This window comes from Corythoichthys intestinalis, chromosome 19, assembly GCF_030265065.1.
Source record: "Corythoichthys intestinalis isolate RoL2023-P3 chromosome 19, ASM3026506v1, whole genome shotgun sequence".
NCBI classification, from domain to species: domain Eukaryota; kingdom Metazoa; phylum Chordata; class Actinopteri; order Syngnathiformes; family Syngnathidae; genus Corythoichthys; species Corythoichthys intestinalis.
The window spans coordinates 18,539,884-18,565,489 of NC_080413.1; the positions used below are offsets into that span (position 1 = coordinate 18,539,884).

Below are 25,606 nucleotides of genomic sequence, written 5' to 3' on the forward strand. Positions count from 1 at the left end.
ATTATTTGGAATGTCAGTATTGTGGATTTGGGTATAACTTAACATTTAATAAGGTTATTTTAGTTTTTTTTACAAAAAATCTGACCATCGCTGTGGGGTTCACAAACTTTCGAGCAGCACTGTATACTTAATATGCTGAGTCTTTGAATAACACTACTACGGTATCACATGTCAAATCCGATCTAATCAGAATGTTAAAATTTTCCATTGTTAACTGTATGTAGGTATGTGTATGGGTGTGTGTATGTGTGTGCTGTTTGACTGGCCCCCTACTAAAAGCTTTAAATAGCTTATTCGGAGTGTCCCCTTCATGCATCTTATCAGATGAACTGCTTGTATATATGACCATGTTCCTGTGTGTACCATGATACGATGTGTGAATAAACTGGACTGAAACTGAAACTTCCCTAATTTTCGGACTATAAGCCGCTACTTTTTTCCCTCATTTTGAATCCTGCAGCTTATAGTCCAGTGCGGCTTATTTGATGATTTATTTGGGTTAATAGGTAAAACTTTTTTGGAGAGCGGGATCATAAGGCTGTCATAAGAACGTCATAATTATGACATGACACTATCAAGGGCATTACTAAATGCTTATGACAGATGTCAATATGTGTCATGTGGCATAATATGTCACTAACTCCATTTATGTCTAGCTCAGATCTTTTACATCCATTCAAAAGTGAGATAATTTGCTGGATGACACTAACCGACATCTATTGTAAGCATTCAATAATGCTTATGACGGTGTCATGTAATAATTACCCTAATTTTCGGACTATAAGCCGCTACTTTTTTCCCTCATTTTGAACCCTGCGGCTTATAGTCCAGTGCGGCTTATTTGATGATTTATTTGGGTTAATAGGTAAAACTTTTTTTGAGAGCGGGATCATAAGACTGTCATAAGAACGTCATAATTATGACATGACACTATCAAGAGCATTACTAAATGCTTATGACAGATGTCAATATGTGTCATGTGGTATAATATGTCACTAACTCCATTTATGTCTAGTTCAGATCTTTTACATCCATTCAAAAGTGAGATAATTTGCTGGATGACACAAACCGACATCTATTATAAGCATTCAATAATGCTTATGACAGTGTCATGTAATAATTATAACAGTATTATGGCACCAGTATCCCAAAAAATGTTACCACATACAATAGCTAGCAATTATTGAAACAACTGGAACCGTAACTGAAGAAATAATTAGCACAGAACATGAATTTTGATTGTTATTTACATCTGTAGTGCCGCAATGCATGCTAGGAGGAATGTTGGATGACAACAGTGTTGACAGCAGGTGGCAGCAGAGGTTGACTGTCTTCCCCAAGGGAGCAGTGATGGCCAAATATTTAGCTTAATATGCAAATTCACATGACCGGAGACCGGAAGTAACAAAATAAAAGCTGGTGGAGCAGCTCAGACTGTCTGTTTACGTTGCTTGAAAATGAATAAAACCTACTCAACGGTGGCAGTCTGCTCTTGGACATGAGTCATTGTGATAATAACAATAAATAGGTAAAATACATATTTAGGAGAAACTATTTAAAGAGTATTTTGTGTGCTCCAGATTTTATTTTGTTACTTTCGGTCTCCAGTCATGTGAATTTGCATATTAAGCTAAATATTTAGTTCCGACTGTTTCCTGATTTAACATTTAGGATATAGGATATAAGTTTAAGATTATTCAGTTCTGGATTTAAACAATCAGGTCCAAAACTTCTTATTTAAAAATAAATATTTAAGTTGCTAAATAATCTAATTGTGCAAAAAAAAAAAAAAAAAAAAAGAGAGACTAAAATTTTCACACCATTTTAAACACTGTGTGGCGCTAAATGTGAGAAAATGTTGTCGTAATTTTGAGCATGTGGTGCTTTACAAACGGCACCCATAGACTAAAATATGACTAAGACGAATAATTATTATCGTCCAAAAGACCAAGACGAAAATTAAAAGGCTGCCAAAAACAACACTGATACCAACCAAAACAGCAAAGCTACCATCGCAATTTCTCCAGAAATTGCATTTTCTAGTTTGCTTTAATTATTTGGATATGTTGTGCTGTTTATGTCCCATGTGATTGTCAACAACAGCAGCCTTCAGGTTGTTTTTGTGAGCGTTTGGAAGACTTGGCGGTCGAGCTCCCCTTTCAAAGTTGCGCCCCGCCAGGCTGTAACCACCGAGGACCGAATGCTCTGTGAACAGCCATCAAAACTGAAAAATTCCTTTCCCCAACCCCCTTTTTCATCTGCTGTACGACAAGGGAGAGTGTTGGGAGGGGGTTTCGGGGTGTGCATTATCCACTTGACTGAGATTTGGAGTCAATAACACCACGAGGATGGTGAAGCTTTCTTTGCAGCTTTGACGCATTATTCACTCCATGTCCAAAATCCTGTGGTGAGGAGGTCCAATTAGCTGATACCGCTGAGTGCACACCTTTTCTGGAAAGGGGGGGGGGGGGGGGTTAAGAGCCCATCACCTCCTCCCACTTCTTCACATGGCGTAATTACATGCACGTGTGACATCACAGGGATGTCATGTGTCGGGTTTGTGTGCGCGAGAAAGCGATTTCAGCTGTGGTAAGTTTTGGAAAGGGCTGTCACTGGAGGTGTAAAAATCAATGAGGTGCGAGTATAGCTTTTGCACTTCTGATGCAGGGTGTGAGATTGTCTCATTGGAGTTGGAATAGAGGAGCCGTATTGATTTTACCTTAAAAGAAGTACCTCAAAAAATGGAACAAATAATGCTTTCATGGTTGATTTCAGAAAAAAAAGGCCAGCATTTGATGGAACAAAGTCTACCATGATGGAATAACAGTGTGTTGAATGTTTTTTTTTTTGTTTTGTTTTGTTTTAAAAAATCTTTCACTGCCATTGAGGATTATAGACACCCTATTATGTGGTTCTTTTCAATCTTATCACTTTCAGACAAACACATCAACTAAAATCCAGCTAATTATATTTTTTTCATTGACAACTACTGACCCAAACTGTTATTAATCTGTGGTATTTATCCATTAGGGCAGTTCTCGGTTTCTACAGAGTGGACCTGAATTTGGAGTAGTTGAAGCAAAGCCATGTATTTCTATGAAAAATAAAATACACTGGTATGAAAAAGAATCTGAACCTTTTGGATTTTCTCACATATCTCCATAAAATCACCATCAAATGTGATTTGATCTTTGTCAAAATCACACAGAGGAAAATACAGTGCCTGCTTTAACTAAAACTACCCAAACATTTATAGGTTTTCATATTTTAATGAGGATAGCATGAAAACAATGACAGAAGGGGGAAGAATAAGTAAGTGTACCCTCTGCCTAAGGAGACTTAAAGAGCAATTGAAACCAATTTTTACCAAACATTTTAAGTCAGGTGTGTGCCCAATCACTGATGAGTGGTTTAAAGCTGCCCTGCCTACTATAAAACACACACCTGGTAAGAAATGTCTTGCTGAGAAGCATTGTTTCATGTGCATCATGACTCGGTCAAAAGGGCTGTCTGAAGACCTGCGATCAAGGATTGTTGATTTGTATAATGCTGGGAAATGATACAAAACAGTCTCTAAAAGTCTGGATGTTCATAAGTCGACAGTCAGGGAAGTTGTATACAAATAGAGTTTGGCACTGTTGCTTCTCTCCCAAGGAGTGGCCGTCCACCAACGATGACGGCAAGAGTTAAGCGCAGAATACTCAGAAAGGTAAAAAAGAACCCTAGTGTGTCTGCTAAAGACTTACAGAAATCACTGGCACAGTCCAATATCTCTGTGCACACATCAACTATATGTAAAACTATGGCCAAGAATGGTGCTCATGGGAGGACTCCACAGAGCAAGCCACTGCTGTCTAAAAAAAAACGACATTGTTGCTTGTTTAATGTTAAAAAAAAAAAAAGGCACTTGGACACTCCACAGAAGTTTGGCCAAAATATTTTGTGGACTGGTTAAAACAAAAGTTGAATTGTGTGGGAGTAACACACAACGTCATGTGTCGAGGAAAAATGGAGCAGCTCTCCAACATGAACACCTCATCCCCACCGTGAAGCATGGTGGAGGGAGCATCATGATTTGGGGCTGTTTTGCTAACTCAGGGCCTGGACAACTTGCAATAATTAATGGAAGAATGAATTCAAAAGTTTCTCAGGAGGTTTTGCAGGAAAACCTGAGGCCGTCCGTCAGAATACATGTTCTGGAGTGGCCAAGTCAAAGTCCAGACTCATTGAGATGCAGTGGCATGACGTAAAGACTGCGATTCATGCCAGACATCCCAGGAATCTGACTGCACTACAGCAGCTTTTGTAGAGAAGAATGGGCCAAGATTAGTCCTGATCGATGTGCCAGACTGATCAAAATATTAAATGTGATGGTTCACTTATTTATTTTTCCCCCTTCTGTCATTGTTTGCTTACTATCCTCATTAAAATATGAAAACCTATAAACATTTGGGTGGTTTTAGTTAAAGCAGAAAGCTTTTGTCATCTGTGTGATTTTGACAAAGATCAGATACATGCAGAAATGCAGAAATGTGAGAAATTCCAAAAGGTTCAGATACTTTTTCATACAACTGTCGATGGGAATCCCAACAAAGAATGGCAAGTATGACTAAGTGTACATTTTTAATGACAACATGTGCTTAAGTCCTTGATGCCTGAATTTACATTTAACGAATAAACATAAAACATTGGAGGAATACATACATAAAATTAGTAAGTAAACGTAGAAAAATAAAAATTCAAAATATTTATTTAAGTGATTGCCTGCTATTGACAACGATACACGTCCAATTCATTTAAAGTGGACGGACTGCCTCAAGTTTCTGTACCATTGATGGTGCTAGACATCCCATCCCATATATATATTATTAATAAAATTCTCCATTTTACCTACTAATTTATACTTTTTATATGTTTTTCCTTTTAATTAATTTTCTAGTTTTCTAATTTTTGATAATTTATGACTTTCCAATTGTATTTGCATTTTTAAATTTGATTTTCAATATATGTTTTTTAATTATCATTACAGGTATTATTCTTTTTATGTACCTATTTATTCCCCCAATGCTTTATATTTGTTAAATTGTACATTCAGGCATCAAGGGGTTAATAAGACCTCAACCATTACAAAAAACACATTAAAGGACACACTTGCATCTACCTGATCGCGTTATTATACATTTTTGGTATTTATTTATCATGGTTACTTCAGTGGTTAACTTAATTTGACTTGATAGCGCAAACTAAAATTTTAACCTAATTTTTTGCTTGTAGAGTTGAATAATAATGATGTTGACAGTTATTTATTTCTAATTGCTTTTATTTTTTTCATGGAAAAATATGTTTGAAAAAATGTAAATAATTGACCAGGGTGTGGTTGTATTTACCTACAGTAGATATGCTGTGGGCTTTGGCAGGCTCATCTCTGTGAGCATTAAATTGCAACATATTTCGCTTCAGCTCATTTGCAAACTGGCCAACATGAGTTTTGATGAACTAAAACAGTTGTTTGTTGCACAAACATCAAAAGATTGCCATTCTATCATCATGAGATACCAACCAGATGCAATTCGTTAGAAAATAGTTTGGATCCATTTAAAACAAATCTAATTTGCATGAATTGAAGCCTCATGAGAAATATATTCCATATCTGCAGGTAAAATTTCCAAGCTGTCATTACATAGTAAACACAAAAACACATTCCAAAAAATGTTTTTAATTAAACTTTGGAAAAACCAAAGCAGATTCCAACGGTACCTGTATGCTGAGCAGCAGAGAGTGGTAACGTGCAGTGAGCTGGGTTGCTGTAACGCTTACGCGACCGCTTATGTCGGTTTCTTCCAAAGTGTGCTGGGCATGCGAGCAGAGCCCATCCACTTCGCTTTGCCGTGCAAGCACCGTCTCAAGGCACGACTGCAACCAAAACAGGAGACCATATCACACTGGAGATTTGACACCTTCTCCTTTGTCTGTGACTTTTAACTTTACAACCTTTATTTTACTAACCTCGAGTTTCTTCAGCTGTGTCTCCTTTGTGCTTCTGTCTGACCTCCGGTGAGGCCTCAAGTCAGCCCCTTTTTCCATCTCCTCGAGCCAGTGCGCCAACATAAGGAACTTTTGGCCCATCTCTCTCAATCTGGTCAGAATGGAGTTCAGATGGATCTGGGTTTCCTCCAGGTTGCTTTGGTAAGCCCCCCATTCCTGCTGTGCCGTGTCAAGAGCTCTGTCCTCGATCTGCGGTATGCCCCACGGGATGACTCGCTCTCTGCTGGTCAGCACGGACGACAGCAGTGACTGGCCGTCAGAGCAGCGCTCCTGTAGAATCTACAGGAAACCGAACGGTTGTGACATTTGAACAGATTTATATGGAGTTTTCCAGTTAAAAATGATTTGGCAATAGTTGTGAATAGGAGTGGGAACCTCTTGGTACCTCACGATACGATACGATTTGCGATACAAAGCTCACGATAACGATGATCTGACGATATTGCAATTAGAGATGTCCCGATCCGATATTTGGATTGGATCGGACGCCCATATGGGCAAAAAATGTGCATCGGTATCGGATCGGCCAACACGGAAAAATTCCGATCCAGACTTCCGATCCAGTTTTTTCTTTAAAGTCCTGTCCGCGTTTTCCAGCGCACCGATTTACATAATCCATTCCAGTTTTTGCTTTGGTTTCCCTAAAATCCGGTCCGCATTTTACGGCACACCTTCAACACACTACATTTACATTACCGTCTCCCAATTTACCAAGAGACTTTATCAGTAAAAATGTCAGCTGTGTGGGATCATTTCACCTTAAAGGACGACAAAGACGAAGAGGCAGAGTGCAACATATGCCACAATAAAGTCAAGCGTGGTGGTAAAGCTGTAAGAAGTTTTAATACAACCAACCTAATCAAGCATTTAGCGAAATACCACCACAAACAATATGAGGAGTATGTTAAGAAAACCGAAGACAAAAAGAAAAGGTCCTACGCAACTAACACTGGCAGAAACTTTTGCTATGCGTGACAAACTGGCACTCGACAGTCCCAAAGCCCAGGGAATAACAAGAGACATTGCCGAAGAATTCATTCTGGATGACGAGCCATTATCTCTCGTGAGTAAAGACGCACCATTAAACACTTAGAACCACGGTACAACATGCCCAGCCGCCATTACATCCTTGAGCGATTCGGCCGTGGAAGATTCGAGAATGATTCACAAACATCCAAATTCCGATTATTGAAATATGTCAAGTAAAGCGTAACTAATATACGGCGCGGTCTTCAGGACGCACTGAGAAACGGACCGCGTTGCGTCCCGAGAGTAAACCTCATGCTTGTCATAGAACCGGGTAATGCCAATGCTCAACTCACGGCTTTAGCTCAACTCATGCCGCTGGATAAAAAACACAAGAATACCTGACTGCTGCTGACAGCCGCTACAAACTACGTCAACATTGTTTTACTGTAGATAATAGATATCATATGTATATAGAACTAGATGCAAAATGACGAACTCGACGGCGTTCGCAACATTGAAGTATTGAAAACTAGATGCGTTGGTAAACAGCCGCCATCTTAAAGCAGGAGACTTCCCTAGTAGGCTGTTGTGAACCTTCCAAGCGAACCTAATTAACTTTTTATCTAAAATTCTCCTAAATCGGCAAAATCATGACTTGAATCTTTCTTCAAAACAGTTTTAAAACTTTCACATGTCGAAAGTAGACAGAAGGGAAATTATGGAATAACAGGAGCAATTTTAACAACTTTAACAGTTGATTCGCAAAATTAAATGAATTGAATGTAGTTTAAATCTGCTGATACAGAATGGGGACTTGAGTATTTTATTTACTGTTTTAAAATGTTAACTTGATACTGAAATAGTCGTTTATTTAAACCTGAGATGCTTTTTATACAATTTTTGTAACTAATGCACGAAACATTAAAAGCATCTAATAGCTTGGGGGTTTATGGGATTTTCCACTGAGGTTGTTTGTGTGTTTTGCTTTTTTAAGACAGTTTACATATTATTTGCACATTTTACTGAATGACTATGCCATTTCTGTTTGTTATTTATATTTTTTTGTGTTTGTCACTGAATAAATAGGTCAGTTCCTTGTTACCAACCGTTGTGTGTTATTCAAACTCACCTAATTCAGCTGCCTAGTTATCAAAAGTACTAAAACCTTTTTCAACATGAGTCTGACAACTAAGTAAGGAGGCTAAATAACTTTAACACATGCTCAGATAGGCCGGTATCGGTATCGGCCAGTATAGGTATCGGATCGGAAGTGCAAAATAATATTCGTATCGGATCGGAAGTGCAAAAACCTGGATCGGGACATCCCTAATTGCAATACAATGATTATCGATACATTGGTCAGGAAATCATTCTAGGATATTCTACAAACAACTAATAAACAGAAAATTGTGCTTCTGCTGTGAATTGGAATGAGTTTATCACTAGTAGACGTCCAATCCATGTTCATTCGCTGCCATCCCTCCCACTTCAAACGGATTGAACGTCTATGGCCGTCAGTGGCAGCCAAATGCCAGGCAATGAGGTCATTTTGGGCCATTTAAGGTCATTCACCTGTTGATTTTCAGTTACTTCGTGTTGATTTTGGGGTATTTTATGGGTCACTTCCTGTTCATTTTGAGTTACAGAACAGGAAGTGACCTGGGAATCACCCAAATGAATAGGAAGTGACACAAACTCAACAGGAAATGACCTGTAAATGCCCAGAAAATCGGACCGAAAGGTTTTGAATAAACGAACGTTCCCAGTCTAAATGGATTGGGCTTCGAGCACCGTCAGTGGTAGCCTTAGAGTTAACTGAGACACTATTATGGTGGAAGATTTTGGTAACCAGTTGTTGGTTATTGTTGGCTTTTTTTTTTTTTTTTTAAACATTGACACCTTTTTAGAACGATATCTCGATTCTTAGCAGGAGCATATCGATAACCTTTTGGGATACAAAGTATCACGATATATCACCATTTCGATATTTTGTCACACCCCTAGTTGTGAATGAGGTAATGAGTTAAGTGAATACCTGAAGTTGTTTCAACGTTTCCTCAAGTGTTTCCGCATTCCCTTCAGGATGGGATAAAGAAGCTAGAGTGGATTGCTCCTGTTCTAGCCAATCTTCAAAAACATGTAGTCCTCGCTGATACTCCTGGTGGATCAGTACCAAACTCTTGGCCTTGCTGACTGCATTCTGTCAAAAAATATATAGGAGATGACGAATAAAAACTTTATAAATGCAGTGAAAGCAAACACCTACGCATACCTTGGCCTTTTCCTCTAGGGTGCTATATCTACTCTGGAGTTGTTTCACTTCCTGCTGGGTGCTGCAGTGTTCTGCCATGATGGCTCCCTTTGATGCGATGGTCTCCAAAGGACAACTGTGACTCAGCACTTCTTCATACAGAAGCTGGAATGAACAAATATGCGTTTACATTCATTGTCGCGACACCAACCCTACTGGGAGCCCCTGAGGTAGAAATGTATAGAACAAAAGGTTGAGAATGTAAGGCTGATTTCAGCTAATGTATAGCAGGTCTCTCTAAAAATAACACAATTAGTGTGAAAAGACTACCGTAATTTTTGAACTACAAGTTCACCCACGAAATTTGACACGAAAACGGAATTTGTTCATAGATAAGACACACTGGTTTACAGTGCCCTCCAAAATTATTGGATTTATAATAATTATGTGTTTTTTAGCTTCTAATAGTTTTTTTCCCTAAATAATATGGGACCTTAATGGAAAAAAAGAGAAAAATCCAACCTTCAATACAAGTGCATTTATTCAGTGGGGAAAAATCCCACATAAAGAAATAATTATTTGACATCAAATAATGTGTGTCACAATTATTAGCACCCCTGGTGTTAATACTTTGTACAACCCCCTTTTGCCAACAAAACTGCACCTAATCTTCTCCTATAATGTTTCACAAGATGGGAAAAGACAGAAAGAGGGATCATCAGCCATTCCTCTTTGCAGAATCTCTCTAAATCATCCAGAGACCTGGGTCCTCTCCTCTGTACTCTCCTCTTCAGCTCACCCCACAGGTTTTCAATGGGGTTGAGGTCTGGGGACCGAGATGGCCATGGGAGGAGCTTGATTTTGTGTCTGGTGAACCATTTCTGTGTAGATTTGGCCATATGTTTAGAGTCATTGTCTTGCTGAAAGACCCAGTGACGACCCATCTTCAGCTTTCGGGCAGAGGGCAACAGATTTAAAATGTTCTGGTATTTCAAAGCATTCATGATGCCATGTACCCTAACAAGGTTCCAAGGGCCTTTGGAAACAAAACAGCCCCACAGCATCACTGACTCCCCAACCTCCCCCCCATACTTCACAGTGGGTATGAGGTGCTTTTCACCATGCGCATCTTTCGTGGCACGCCAGACCCACTTAGAATGTTTGTTGCCAAAAAGCGCAATCTTGGTCTCATCTGACCAAAGCACATGGTCCCAGTTGAAGCCCCAATACCGCTTGGCGAACTCCAGACGTTGGCATTTATGATTGTGAGTGAGGAAAGGTTTTCTCTGTGCATGCCTCCAAACAGCTTGTTGGCGTGTAGACAGCACCTCAGACCCACTGTGAAGTATGGGGGTGGGTGCTGTGGAGCTGTTTCGCTTCCAAAGGCCCTGGGAACCTTGTTACGGTGCATGGCATCATGAATGCTTTGAAATACCAGGACATTTTAAAGCATAATCTGTTGCCCTCTGCCAGAAAGCTAAAGATGGGTCGTCACTGGGTCTTTCAGCAAGACAATGACCCTAAACATATGGCCAAATGTACACAGAAATGGTTCACCAGACACAAAATCAAGCTCCTCCCATGGCCATCTCGGTCCCCAGACCTCAACCCCATTGAAAACCTGTGGGGTGAGCTGAAGAGGAGAGTACAGAGGTGAGGACCCAGGTTTCTGGATGATTTAGAGAGATTCTGCAAAGAGGAATCGCTGAAGATCCCTCTTTCTGTCTTTTCCCATCTTGTGAAACATTGTCGGAGAAGATTAGGTGCCGTTTTGTTGGCAAAAGGGGGTTGTACAAAGTATTAACACCATGGGTGCTAATAATTGTGACACACATTATTTGATGTCAAATAATTATTTCTTTATGTGGGATTTTTTTCCCACTGGATAAATGCACTTGTATTGAAGGCTGGATTTTTCTTTTTTTTTCCATTAAGGTCCCATATTATTTAGAAAAAAAATTATTAGAAGCTAAAAAACACATAATTATTATAAATCCAATAATTATGGAGGGCACTGTATAAACCGCCGCTGTCCTCACTGTATTACGAGATATTTAGACAAAAAAAATCAACCAGTAACACTTTATTTGACAGCGGCATCATAAGACTATCAAGACCAAATGAACCACCAAGAAGCTTTGAACCAATTGGCTGCAAAGCTTCATTGCTTCAAGAAGGTTCAATTTGGCCATCACTGTTCTCTTGGGGGAGAGAGACCGCCTCTGCTTCCACCTGCTCTAAACACTGTTGTCGTCCAACATGCCTCCTAGAATGCATTGCAGCGCTACAGATGTAAATAACAAATCAAAATTCATGTTCTGCGCTAATTATTTCTTCAGTTACTGTTCTAGTTGTTTCATTGATTGCAAGTTATGGAATTTGGTGACACTTTATTTGACAGTGGCCATAAGACCATCATCATTATGACATAACGCTGCCATGAGCATTAATGAATGCTTATGACAAATATTATTTTGTGTCATTTGGCAAATTATCTCCCTTTTGAATGATGTAAAACATCCGAACTGGACATAAATGTTGTTAGTGACATAATTTGCCGGATGACAGTTAATGACATACAGTGGGGAGAACAAGTATTTGATACGCTGCCAATGGGAAAACCCATTGGCAGCGTATCAAATACTTGTTCTCCCCACTGTATGTCATAGGCTTTATTAATGCCCATGATAATGTCATGTCATAATTTTGACGGTCTTATACCAGTCTTATGACGTCGCTGTCAAATAAAGTGCATAGACTTCATAATGTACTGACATGACACATTCCCCAATGACTGTGTCACGCCTTCCCGAAGGGGGCCGTCCAACACTCCGCTTCATTTATTTGCAGTCGATCACATGCTGCGATCAAACGCCGGATTTAGGTTGAAAAAGTTCTAAAGCTGTACTGCATACAAACATGAAGGATTGTCTCAGGAGTGATTTGTTCAAGGATTCAAGGTAATTATTATATTTTTCGTTCCATGCATGCATTTTAAAACTGTTAGAGCCCCACACCAGGTCTTTTCCTTTTTTTCCCTCCCAGTCATCAGCACTAATTCCACACACCTGTCCTGCACACCTGGTCATTACCACAACCTCCCTACATAAACACCCACAGCACTCTGCTCCATTGTGAGTTTGTTAGCCCTCACTGCAACATACGAGCAATTCTAGTTAGCCTGTCTTCCCGGATTTTGATACTTTTTGACCTTGTGGATTTTTTGCCTCTAGCCTGCTCCTCGTCTGTGCTTCTGCCTTTTGTCTGCGACCTGCTACAGGACCGGATCTGGAACGCCTCCCGCTTGAGTCTTCGTCTTGCTTGAACAGCCCTCCGCGCCTCACCAAAAGCCAAGACTTCTCCCTCGCAAGATCATTGTCAATAAACCTGCTATGAGCACTGCAATATTGGGACCGTTTGTTCCCTGATCCTTGTCAGAAACATTGTGAAAAAAAATCAATGGGAGAAATTAGCATACAGCTACAGCTAGCTACAGCATTGGCATTATACCTCGCAATGTTTACGTAAAATAAATGCTACCTGCACGTTTTTTTTGCTTTTAACCAAGAATCGAGACTCTTTTACATCCATATCTGTAAAGAATTCAGGGATTTAAGCAATTATTCACAATAAGTTTCAGCGGAAAAGCTCTTTGTTTACATATGGCGGCTGCTAATTTCCTAATTGACTAGCCTCACAGCTTGCAATATTTACGTAAAATAAATGCTACCAGCACATTTTTTTTTGCTTCTAACCAACGATCGAGACTGTTTTACGTCCGTATCTATAAAGAATTCAGGGATTTAAGCATTTATTCACAAGAATTTTCAACGGAAAAAGCTCTTTGTGTTTCCACTCGGTCAGCTTTGACGGAGATTGGCCCCCTATGAATCGGCCCCGCGCCCCGTCAATACATTATGAAGTCGATGTAAAGTGTTACCAATTAACCAAAATAAATAAAAAAATAAGTCGCACTGGACTATTAGCCACAGGATTCAAAATTAGGGAAAAAAGTAGCGGCTTATAGTCCGAAAAATTAAGGTAACCATAAACATAGACGCTAAATCTCAACATTAATACACAAGTGAAGACTAAAAATATTTGACAAAATACTTAGTCTTGAACAATGCTTAATACCTTAGTCTTCCCTAGGTTTGCTGTCTTGTCTCTCATCTCCGAGTACTGCCTATCTGAGCAGCTCAGTGTTTCCTCGACACGGTCCATCCAGAGCATAAAGTGGCCAACGTCTTCCTGATAGCTCGTCCACTGTGACAAGGCGCCCTCCAATTGGCTGTTAATGCACAAATAAACACAAATTATAAACAAGACAGCTTAAAACCACAAGTAGCTCTCCTGGATGGTTGCACACTGCATGTGAAACTAGTCACAACCTTTTACATTTGATAGAGGAAGACAGTAAGGAGTCCCATGAGTCCTTGAGGTCCTGAATCTGTTTGCGAATCACTGGTACGCCCTCAGCCGACGTGTTTCGTTGGACAGCTTCTCCCCTGGTAAGCAGCATCTTTAGTTGGATCTCTCGCTCTTGACGGGCAGCCAGCAAGGCCTGAACACAAGCAGAAACAATAAAATTATATCAATTTTGGAGTTACCTGTACAGGTGTTACTTGGTCTTGATCCTGCTTACTTCAAGCTGTAACATTCTGTCTTCTAGTACAGCTTTATCAGAGGTGGTGGACGTCCAAGTGCTGAGGACAGTTTGGGCCTCGCATACCCATTCCTGGAGCTCTTTAAGACCCTGAGAGAAGAGGCGATGCTCTCCTACCACGCGTTCGATTCTGGAGGCCTTCTCCTGTAGAGAATTGCACAGAATTTAGAGGAGTTAAAACATGTTGGGGAAGGAGACCGAAATATTCAGGGGGAAAAAAAGGCAGAGCTTTTATTTATTTATTCGTTTTTACTAGGGCTGTCAAACGGTTAAAATTTTTAATCGAGTTAATTACAGCTTAAAAATTAATTAATCGTAATTAATCGCAATTCAAACCATCTATAAAATATGCCATATTTTTCTGTAAATTATTGTTGGAATGGAAAGATAAGACACAAGATGGATATATATATATATATATATATATATATATATATATATATATATATATATATATATATATATATATATATATATGTTTATTATAACAATAAATCAACAAGATGGCATTAACATTATTAACATTCTGTTAAAGCGATCCATGGCTAGAAAGACTTGTAGTTCTTAAAAGATAAATGTTAGCACAAGTTATAGAAATTTTATATTAAAACCCCTCTTAATGTTTTTGTTTTAATAAAATTTGTAAAATTTTCAATCAAAAAATAAACTAGTAACCTGCCATTGTTGATGTCAAAAATTACACAATGCTCATGGGTGCTTAAGCCCATAAAATCAGTCGCACCCAAGCGCCAGCAGAGGGCGTCAAAACTCCAAAAAACACAAGTAACAAGTTGGCATTGCACTGTGCTGTCATTTTAATCTGTTTGAGCGGGGCATGTACGTTAATTGCGTCAAATATTTTAACGTGATTAATTAAAAAATTAATTAACGCCCGTTCACGCGATAATTTTGATAGCCCTAGTTTTTATGTGTCATTTTCAGCTGCTTAGACAAGGAGAATAGGAATATGAGTGTCCTTATGGTCTGAGCAGTTTTAACTTATCACATTGGAGTTTGATTTACTCCCATTGTGGTTGTTTAATATGTTTCATTAATAAGGAGAAAGCAGCGAACAGGAAGGGGTTATGGGGGGACAGAAAGGAAGGACGCAGTCAGAAGAGAAGAACAAACAAAAAGAACAAATACACTAGTACATGCCTATGCTACCTATGAACATCATGGTGCTAAATTGCAAAGGTTTAGATATTCTTATATGCCACAATTTGAGCATTAACACTACACCTAGATTTTAGAAAAATAAATGAAATGGCAATTTACCTAAGGATTAAGTTAAATGCCCTGCAGTTGTTTGTAAATATTTGAAAAGAAACAGATCTTAAACATATCATTGGAATATTTTGTAGTTTAAATTGAATACAAATGCTTGATTTGCACTGTAACTGATTACATTTGCTACAGCATTTATTTAAGTCATCCAGTGTGTTGTGTACCACTAGGGGGAGCATGCGTACATATGGTGGTAATCGTATCACACTTTGAGAACCAGAGAAATAATCAATCAGCAGGATCGAAATATTATCAAGTCAATCGCCCAACGTAGTTATCTCAAGGCACTACAATCAGTCAACATATTTGATAAGGGCTCAGAAAAGGTCAGCCGTTGCCGCACCGCCACATTTCACATGTTTGACATTTTAGGGTAAAAGCTAACAAAGCCTATGCCCTTTCATGGGCTGATAAGGCTGCAGAAACATTGCTTTGTAAACGGCGGCTAGTGATACGAAGATAAAATTTCAAAAGAAAGATGGCAAGAAATGACGGAATTCGTTACCTTGGTCAAGTTGCTAAGAGCCAAGTACTGTGCAGAGAGTTGGGACACTCGGTGAACGAAGCCCTTGCCGGCAGCTTGACCCTCCCATAGACCGTGAGCTCTTTCCCTGAGCCGGCCCAGTTCTGCATCGCGACTTGCTAGCTCTTCCAGGACATGCTGGGGTGCAGTTGGAAAGAAGAGTGAGAAGAAAACACGTGGAGACAGTGGTTAGATACAATGTGGAAAACAAATGTAAAACAAGGCTGTGGTTGCCGGAATTGTATCTTTAAAAAAACGTGAAAGCTAACAACAAAAATCAACATCACGTTAGCGTAAAAAGAACTAGATTTTAACTGTTGTTTTACTGCAAACAAATATAAAAAGTAGGGATGACCTGATCCAATCACATGATCGGAAATCGGGCCCATCGCGCCATGTTTCAGAGGGTCGGAATTGGGTGACAAAAGGATCGGGTTTTTAATTTAAAAAATTTATTTTTTTCTGCTTCTACCTCGTACAGCGCCACAGCCTCTCACCCTCTCTCCTACTAAGCAGTGCGCCCAAACTGTCCAGCTTGCGTTTGGTACTTAAATGTTAGCGATGAACAACATGTTTGTAGCTTTGATCTTGCCAGAGAAGCTTGGTAATAGAGCTAAAATGATTACTCGAATAATTCGAGTAACTTGATTTCAAAAATTGATTGAGGAATTTTCTCCGCCTCGAGGATATCGTTTAATTTTGCCAGCTCTAAGCATGACTTAGTCGAATTTTTCTTTTATCTGAGACAATAGTAGGTGATTTAATTACCTGGCAAAAGAAAAATTCAACTTATCTAAAAGTCTAGGCAAAATGAACTCAATACAACTTCTAAGCGTGACGTTTTGCCCGTACTACTTTTAATGCGGCAGGGAGAGAGTCGGCGGATAAATTTGATTTCTACCACGCATGAATAAAGAGGTAACAACGCAGAAGCCGACAAAAGCGAAGAGAAAGGCCCCGAGAAAAAGCAGAATATGTCAAAAGTGTGGGAACATTTCAAGCTGGTGACCAAGGCGAACACTGTTTCATGTATTCACTCTAAGACAGCGCTTGCATAACACTACCCCCGCTCCACCGATGGCACCCCGTTTACTCCGAGAGCGGAGGAGCGATAGTCAGGACAAGGTAAAATTAAGTTAACATAGCGCTAATAAATAAAATTAAGTTTATTGTTCCTTGCTAACGTAACCTTAGCCCTGTGGAGGGCTAGGTTTCTATTAATTATGACTACTATCGATGCGTGGCTAACGTGTCTTTCAAACAGGCTTTATTTAATCTGTAAAAATATAGCGCTGTAGAGTGATGAGGGTGTAAAATAAAAACATAATAAAGCTAACAGTCAATTTTAGCTCGGTAGTCATTGATGGATAAAACCCAAAGTAGCACTGGTGCGTAATGTGCTCCAATACAGCAAGTATCATACATTTATTTTGAACACTGCAAAAACTCAAAATCCCACCAGGACTTACAAATTAGACATAAACTTAACTAGAACTTAAAAATAGCTTGACACAAATGGAAATTCAATTGAAAAAGTGGGAAAAACACCTCAACTTTTAAGTGATGTGTGTAATCAAGTGTAATGACATTATTTGGTAAGAAATAAGAATTTTTTGGATAAGATCTTAAGTTTTTTGAGTGAAAGCAGTGAATTTGTTGTTTTTTTTTCCTTGTCACATCTAAGATGCAATTGTTAGTGGTTTTCAATGTACATCTAAAATAAAGACATTGATTGTCTTAAAATGGTTCATTAATAAGTGAAATGTTATTTTCTCATGTATATTTATTAATTTCTCTTTAACAAAAAAAAAAAAGTTTAATCCGATTAATTGATCGAATTTTTAGTAAAATACTCAATTACTAAAATACTCGATAGCTGCAGCCCTGCTTGGTAGCTCTACGATAAACGGCACAAATCTGTCAGTCATCGTTAAACTTGCATAAGTGTGCTGTGGCAACTCATTGTGTAAGTGAGAGGCTGTTCTCTGCAGCATGTGTGGACTCACTCAATGAAGCATTTAATAAAGACATGCATTTTTCTACGTTATTCTTGTTGAAAAAGAATTCACGTTATGAATGTGGCACGGTGGGACAGTAACATATAAAGACAAGCATTTTTCTACTTTATTCTTGTTGAAATGAACAGTAACATATTTGGACATTTATTTTAACAAAAAAAAAAAAAAACTTTTTTCGGTATCGGATCGGGACTCTGTATCAGCAGATTCTTAAAATCGGGTGACTCAGACTTGGGTGCAAAAATATGCGATCGGCACATTCATAATAAAAAGTATGTATGTGTAAGTGGAATGTTAATGACGTCGCTGCACTCCCTTTCTTGGATTGAACCTGCGTAATCACAGTGACAGTCGAGCGTCCTGACTACTGAGCTAATATCTAAGTTCTCGGGGAGCACGGTGTTCCTAACCTTCTACATGCACAGCACTTCCTCAAACTCTTCAGTAGCTCAATAGTCAGCACGCTTGACTGCCACGATGCAAGTGTGGGTTAAAACGAAAAAAGGAGTGCAAATATGTCCCCATCGTCAAAACCTATTACGTATGAATCACAATGTAAAAAAAAAAAAAAAACTACAATATTAAATTTTTTTGACCATGATTTTCAGTTTTAAAAAATCTGCAGTAATATGAACAGTTAAGGAAGCACTTCACTGTTTTTACGCGTATTTTACGTTTTTTTTATGTTTTAGCATTTTAGAGTAAATTCATTTATTTATTTATTTTTATCGTTCGGGCACATCACCCAACATATCCAGCGGGCTTTCCTTTAATTAGTTTAACTAAACCCTCTCTAACGTCCAACATCAGTGACCTCACAATCAAGGCACCAAACAATTCACACACTTCTGAAATGTCAAGCTTTCCTATTAAAACCTTGTTAGTCTTCCCAGAAGAATTTTTCTCATGAAATGTCAAAATTTTCTATTAAGACAAGTTAGACAATCCGAATACTGTAAAATCCAGGGAATGAAAAAGGTATTAAAGTGCACATATTGTATTGTACTTGAGGTGCTGAGAGGAAACATGGAATTGATTGTCAGGCCAGACAAAGGCGACAGAGTAAATACCACAAAATATCAACAGTGATAAGGCAGAGCTTTGCGATGTGCTTGATATATTTCCCCCTCCTTTGTCAGCTTTGTCTTTTTAACGCATCTCACCGCTCTACCCCCTCGTTTTTTTTGTGTTCCTGCCAGACGTGACAGATTCTGTTATCGCGTGCAAGAAAAAAAAGGGCTTTTGACAGAAGGGGATTTAATTAGTTTCCCCGACTTTGCCTGTGACTATTATGTCAAGCCGCTGCTCTATTTTGATCCAGTGGTGCTCAACAAATGTAATTAGGTCTTCTTTCTCCCAGCTGATTTCAGATTACACTTAAGGGGAGTTTATCTGATGGGGAGTTACAAGTATTCGATGCCCTTGAAAAATCAGCTCACTGATTCACAAGGAACAATAGAAGTTCAACAAGAGAAGCAGACAGATGTTGGTTTAGGGATTTTTACGGTATTTTTGATCAAACAACAAACTGGGAGTTACACATGAGACCGTTGAAATGAAGGGGTCTAAGTAATTACCTGCAGTTTGTCCAGCTCTTGTTTCTTGGCTGAGAGGTCATGCAGCCGAGTGCTGCTCTCCTGAACTCTGACCTCGGCACCACTTAGCCACTCCTGAAGGGGCTCGGCGCTGGCCTCGAAATCTGTCATCTGACACCGCAAGTTCTGGACATAGGATGAACACAATCGATCAAGTTTTAGTATTATTCATGTCGCTAGACTGGGAGAGACATTACACATACACTGCTTGCCAAAAGTATTGGCACCCCTGCGATTCTGTCATATAATGCTCAATTTCTCCCAGAAAATTACAAATGCTTTGATAGTGATATCTTTTTTGCTTTATTTGCTTGCAATGAAAAAACACAAAAGAGAATAGAATTTTAAAAAAATCATTATCATTTTACACAAAATTCCAAAAATGGACCGGACAAAAGTATTGGCACTAGAGGTGGGAATCTTTGGGCACCTAAGGATTCGATTACGATTCAGAGGCTCAGATTAGATCAGAAATGTCCAAAGTCCGGCCCGGGGGCCAAAAGCGGCCCTTGGTCAAATTTCATCTGGCCCCCAGCCTCTGTCATAAAATCAATAACGTCTGGCCCGCACACAGACTTAATAAATTGGTCAGCAGTACTGCTACCAGCATATGAAGTAGTTTACACACTAAATGCTGCTCCTCATTTACCCAACAAAAGGCAGCAGCACTCTAAGCCATGGGTCCCCAACCTTTTGTGCACTACGGACCGGTGTTATTTGGTTTTTTTTTTCACGGACCGGTGTTCTGACAAATTTTGCAACCCATCAAAAATTGCAACAATGCGGTTCTGAGCATGCGCGTAACATTAAACATAGCCGCAAAATGTGCAAATGCAGCGATTCCAAAGTAAACACTAAAAACTTTCTTGAAAGAAAGGAATATTAACTTACGTTTGATCATGGAATGACTTGTAGAAAAGTTCTCCTCAGATACATCCTGCCATGTAAGCTGCACAGAACAACTGCACACCGCTCTCACCATTTACCACTTCGCCTTGTCGTTAAGCATTAATTGAGAAGCCCGCTTCACAAAGATACGATGTTGGAAATTGTAGCAAGGTTTTCAATGCTCTTGTAGCGATGTCACGATATTACGGAATGACTTTAATCCAGAACCTGGGTAGAGTTGTTGTCTCAAATGTACGTTTAATAAGGTCACCGTCATTTGCGATCTCAAAAAGTTGATCTTCCTGTTGCACAGACATGCTCGAATCACTCGGTTTATTCACAAACGTGTCACGAATCCACTCCTTCGCAGTTCGTGGGTCTTCGAGGTTGTAGGCTCGTCAGGAACCCTTTTCGCCGTAAAAGTATCTCCAAAGACGTCTGTTTTCCAGTCATCTTCGCTCGTGTGGGGGCTAATTATTTCCAGGTAGAAATGTGCTCCGCCCGCGGCCTAGTAATACTTTATTATCGAGGACAAGCGCACATAGATATATTATATACACAAACAAGATGTACTGCTAGCAGTCCAATCAATGGATTTCTATGACGACATTGTAATCTATCCCGTAGTATTATATCTAGAGTAGACAGGGATATTGGTGTGTTAAGCAGGGGGACAGGTTTAATTCGGCCAGAATGCGGTCGTTATTAAATTATTATTTCTGTGTGGCCCGGTAGCAAATGCGCCACGGACCGGTACCGGTCCGCGGCCCGGCAGATGGGGACCCCTGCTCTAAACAACATCAACATACCCCGTGTGACCCTACCCTCCCAATTTTCTAAAATGGCGACAATCCACAAAAAAATAATAAAGTTGACTGCGACGGCCGACGCTTCAAGGATTAGTGGAAATTGGACTATATCTTCACTAAAATACGCAACAACTGTGCCTCATTTGCAAAGACACCATCGCTGTTTTTAAAGAGTTCAACATGAGGCAATATTACCAAACAAGACACGCTGACATGTACGACAAGATTACAGGGAAGATACGTGTGACAAATTGAAGCAACTTGAAGGTAGTTTAATTTTACAGCAGCAGTATTTCACAAGAGCCCGAGAGCCGAAAGAAAACGCCACAAAGGCTAATTGCGAGATTGTAGAAATTATTCATTTAAAAAAATAATTAAGCAAATGTGACACACAGAATGGCTTGCTAAAATTTGCTTAAATATATTGTTCTACGTAAAGGAAGTCAGCCAATGTCGGCCCCCCCACATTTTTACCACACCAAATCTGGCCCCCTTTGCAAAAAATTTGGACACCCCTGGATTAGATTATGAATTAATTATTGATTTCACCCATCCCCCAAACTATTAGCTGCTTTTAATATTTTGTAACATTAGTTCCAAAATTGTTAAAAAATCCTCTGAGCCTAAACCAAACTAATATTTCAGTATCAAGTTAACAGTTAAAAACAGTAACTAAAAGTCCCCATTCCTAATCAACAGCTTTAAACTACATTCAATTAATGTAATGTTGTGAATCAACCGTCAAAGCTGTTAAAATTGCTCCCGTTATTCCATAATTTCCCTTCTTTCTAGTTTCAATATGTACTGTTTCATCATTTAAAGATAGATTCAAGTCAAGATTTTGCCGATTTAGGAGTATTTTAGATAAAAGTTAATTAGGTTCGCTACAACAGAGCCTTCTAGATAAGTCTACTCCTTTAAGATGGCGGCTGTTTACTAACACCGGCAAGTCTGTCATTTCACATCTACTTCTCTATTAATGTTCTAACGCTGCCGTCGTCTGTAGTTCTGTGATATCTACCATAGCCGTATGTGGCCGTATGTTTGTAGCAACTAGCAGCTGGGTGTTGTTTGTACCAGTTGTCGGCCGCAGTCATGTATTATTGTTTTTTTTATCTAGCGGCATGAGTTGAACATGATATTTACTCTCGGTCCGTTCCTCATTGCGTCCCGAAGACCGCGCTGTGTTTTAGTACTGCTTTACCTGGTATAATTCAATGATCAGAATTTGGATGTTTGTGAATCGTTCTCTAATCTTCCACAGCCGAATCGCGATAATCTAAGAATCGGAAATTTCGCATGCCTCTAATTGGCACCCTTTGAAAAATCCTGTGATGCTTATCTAATTTTTTTCTCGAATTTGTGTAACTAACAGCACCTGTTTGGGAAGAATGTTCCCTGGTCAGATGAGACAAAGGTCGAGCTTTTGGGAAAAGGCATCAACATAGAATTTACAGGGGGAAAAAAACGAACCCTGCAAAGAATGGTAAATGGTAAATGGTGTTATACTTATATAGCGCTTTTCCACCTTTCAAGAAAAGAACACGGTCCCCACAGTCAAACATGGTGGAGGTTCTCTGATGTTTTGGGGTTGCTTTGCTGCCTCTGGCACTGGACTGCTTGACCGTGTGCATGGCATTATGAAGTCTGAAGACTACCAACAAATTTTGGTGCATAATGTAGGGCCCAGTGAGAGAAAGCTCGGTCTCCCGCAGAGGTCATGGGTCTTCCAGTAGGACAATGACCTAAAACACACTTCAAAAAGCACTACAAAATGGTTTGAGAGAAAGCCTGGAGACTTCTCAAGTGGCCAGCAATGAGTCCAGACCTGAATGCAATAGAACACCTGTGGAGAGATCTAAAAATGGCAGTTTGAAGAGAGCACCCTTCAAATCTCAGAGACCTGAACGGGTTGGCCAAAGAAGAATGGTCTAAAATTCCAGCAGACCATTGTAAGAAACTCATTGATGGATACCAGAAGCGGTTGTTCACAGTTATTTTGTCTAAAGTTTGTGCTTTTAAGTATTATGCTGAGGGTGCTAATACTTTTGTCTGGCCCATTTTTGGAGTTTTGTGTAAAATGATAATGATTTATTTTTTTTCCATTCTCTTTTGCGTTTTTTCATTGCAAGCAAAATAAATGAAGATATTACTACCAAAGCATTTGTAATTGCAATCATTTTCTGGGAGAAATTGAGCATTACCTAACAGAATTGCAGGGGTGCCAATACTTTTGGCCAGCAGTGCAGCATAAATAAATTAAAGACAATAAACTGCATTCATGTCAAAAGCCAAACCACACATTTAACATACCACATGGTTTCCTCAGCTATGTATCCAAGCAGTAAATTATTTTCGGGGTTTCCATTAAATACCAAAGAATCTGGTTTGTTTAACTGTCTATGCTGTCTGTTAGTGTACCTACCATAGTGGTACAATCCCTAAAGAGTGGAGCTCAAAACTGACCTGTTGACACAGAACGGTCACTTCCGTGTGACAATGTCAATGGAATGAAAACAAAACAAAACATGGCTTTCCTCAAACAAAGCTTTTGTTCAATGCCAAGAAGAAAAAGAACAGCAAATGTTGGATTTTAACCATTGTTGTCCTTTGTTTACTCTGGTGAATTCCTTTTTTTCATGTTGCTCTATTGCTCCTGACCCGTAGTACTTCTTTTGAATTGGAATTAAATTATTTTTACAACTACCCAACCCTACCCAGCGTAATGTTTCCCCTCATTGATGATGTTTCCTGGCAGTTTATTAATCTTCAGAAAGCGGAACCTCTGTATAGTCATTTCGTTTAATCCACACGCTGTAAAGGCCAGCCGATGCTGGTTCGTGTGGGTGAGTGTTTGTGGGTGGGTGTCTATTAACCTTGGTTTTTATTGAGGGAAGAGTGCTCTATAAATAAAGTTTGATTGATTGATAGAACTCATGGTGCCAATAGTGCTGCTCAACTACTGTGTGATGTCACACACACTTTAGCAGCGCATCATAATGAATTACAATATTAGTTCAATTTTTATCTTTCATGGTTATGTATCACAGTTCAACCTTTTGAGTGGAACTACGAAATAAAACAACTATTGAACTTTTGTTCAAATATACTGGACTGTCTCAGAAAATTAGAATACACAATATTCTAATTTTCTGAGACAGTCCTGTACATTAATCCACCATTTAAAGCAGGGGTGTCCAAACTTTTTGCAAAGGGGACCAGATTTGGCGTGGTAAAAATGTGGGGGGCCGACCTTGGCTGACGTCCTTTACATAGAACAATATACAGGACTGTCTCAGAAAATTAGAATATTGTGTATTCTAATTTCCTGAGACAGTCCAGTATGTATATATCTCTCTCTATATATATCTATATATATATCTATATATATCTATATCTCTCTCTCTCTCTCTCTATATATATATATATATAAGGGCTGTCAAAATTAACGCGTTAACGGGCGGTAATTAATTTTTTAAAATTAATTACGTTAAAATATTTAACGCAATTAACGCATGCGTGGAACGACCCACTCAAGCATTGCCGCGAACAGACTACAATGGCGCCGTTTGAAGTATATTGAGATTTAAGGGCAGAGACAAGCATGTGGAGTGGACGCAGGTGTTACCGGCAACCGCCAAGGGGTTGTTATCTTCAATGTGACCGGCGTTGTCAGATTGAGCCGTGAGGAAGAAAATGGTCGAGCGAGAGAGTAGAGAAAGTGCGCAGTTAGCGCAGGCTCAAGTGCTGCGTCCCCCACATTCTTTGGTTTTGTCAATAAAAGTACCCACAAAAAGCCATCCAACGCCTCTCTGTGTTTATATGGACGCCGCCGTCTTCCTCAGGAGGAAATCGGATGAACTGAGCCAACAGACGACAACGAGCCAACATGAATCGCCGGTCCATAGCACCGCCAATTACCAAGAAGGGTGAATTGGTAACGCAGGCATTTATTGGAGCCGTGCTATTTAATGGAATATGCAGTGGCATCTCTTCCACAATTGTTATAACTATTGTGGCAAGCAACACGGGGAAGAATATTTGGAGATGATCTTTTTCTTAACACCATGTATTGTACTCAACGCAGAGAAGATATACCAGTTGCAGCAACCACTGTGACTCATGGTTGCTCAAATTCCCATCATGCATTTGGGCAGTTAAGAACATTTAAGTCGCTACAGTATCATTTAGTGAAAGCACAACAAAAATAATATTCCTATCTCTCAAAAATAAAATAATGTTCACAAAAAGAAAAGCCCTCAATGCAAAGAGATCTGGCATTCCCAATCAAAATAGCTATGCAAATTAATACTCTATTCAAACATTAAGTTTAGATCAACAAATACACTGAATGGCAATATTTAGTCACAATATACAAACTATTAAAATTACTATAACTTGTACTCAAATTCATCTTTTAAGAATTACAAGTCTTTCTATCCGTGGATCCCTTTCTCAGAAAGAATGTTAATGTTAATGCCGTCTTGTGGATTTATTGTTATAATAAACAAATACAGTACTTATGTACAGTATGTTGAATGTATACATCCGTCTT

At 39.2% G+C, this 25,606-nt stretch overlaps 1 protein-coding gene across 10 annotated transcripts in view; it reads right to left on the bottom strand.

The window, feature by feature from the left end:
* The window catches only part of syne1a (spectrin repeat containing, nuclear envelope 1a), a 273,050-nt gene that overhangs the window by 138,365 nt on the left and 109,079 nt on the right, over positions 1-25,606 (bottom strand). For all 10 annotated transcript variants that reach the window (XM_057822040.1, XM_057822039.1, XM_057822043.1 and 7 more), the window contains 9 exons: positions 19,337-19,480; positions 15,724-15,879; positions 13,911-14,075; positions 13,657-13,829; positions 13,403-13,556; positions 9,287-9,430; positions 9,050-9,214; positions 6,007-6,324; positions 5,758-5,913 (listed from right to left, as the gene is read on the bottom strand). In XM_057822040.1, the coding sequence (XP_057678023.1) occupies positions 5,758-5,913; positions 6,007-6,324; positions 9,050-9,214; positions 9,287-9,430; positions 13,403-13,556; positions 13,657-13,829; positions 13,911-14,075; positions 15,724-15,879; positions 19,337-19,480 (1,575 nt within the window). The remainder of the gene's footprint in view (positions 1-5,757; positions 5,914-6,006; positions 6,325-9,049; positions 9,215-9,286; positions 9,431-13,402; positions 13,557-13,656; positions 13,830-13,910; positions 14,076-15,723; positions 15,880-19,336; positions 19,481-25,606) is intronic.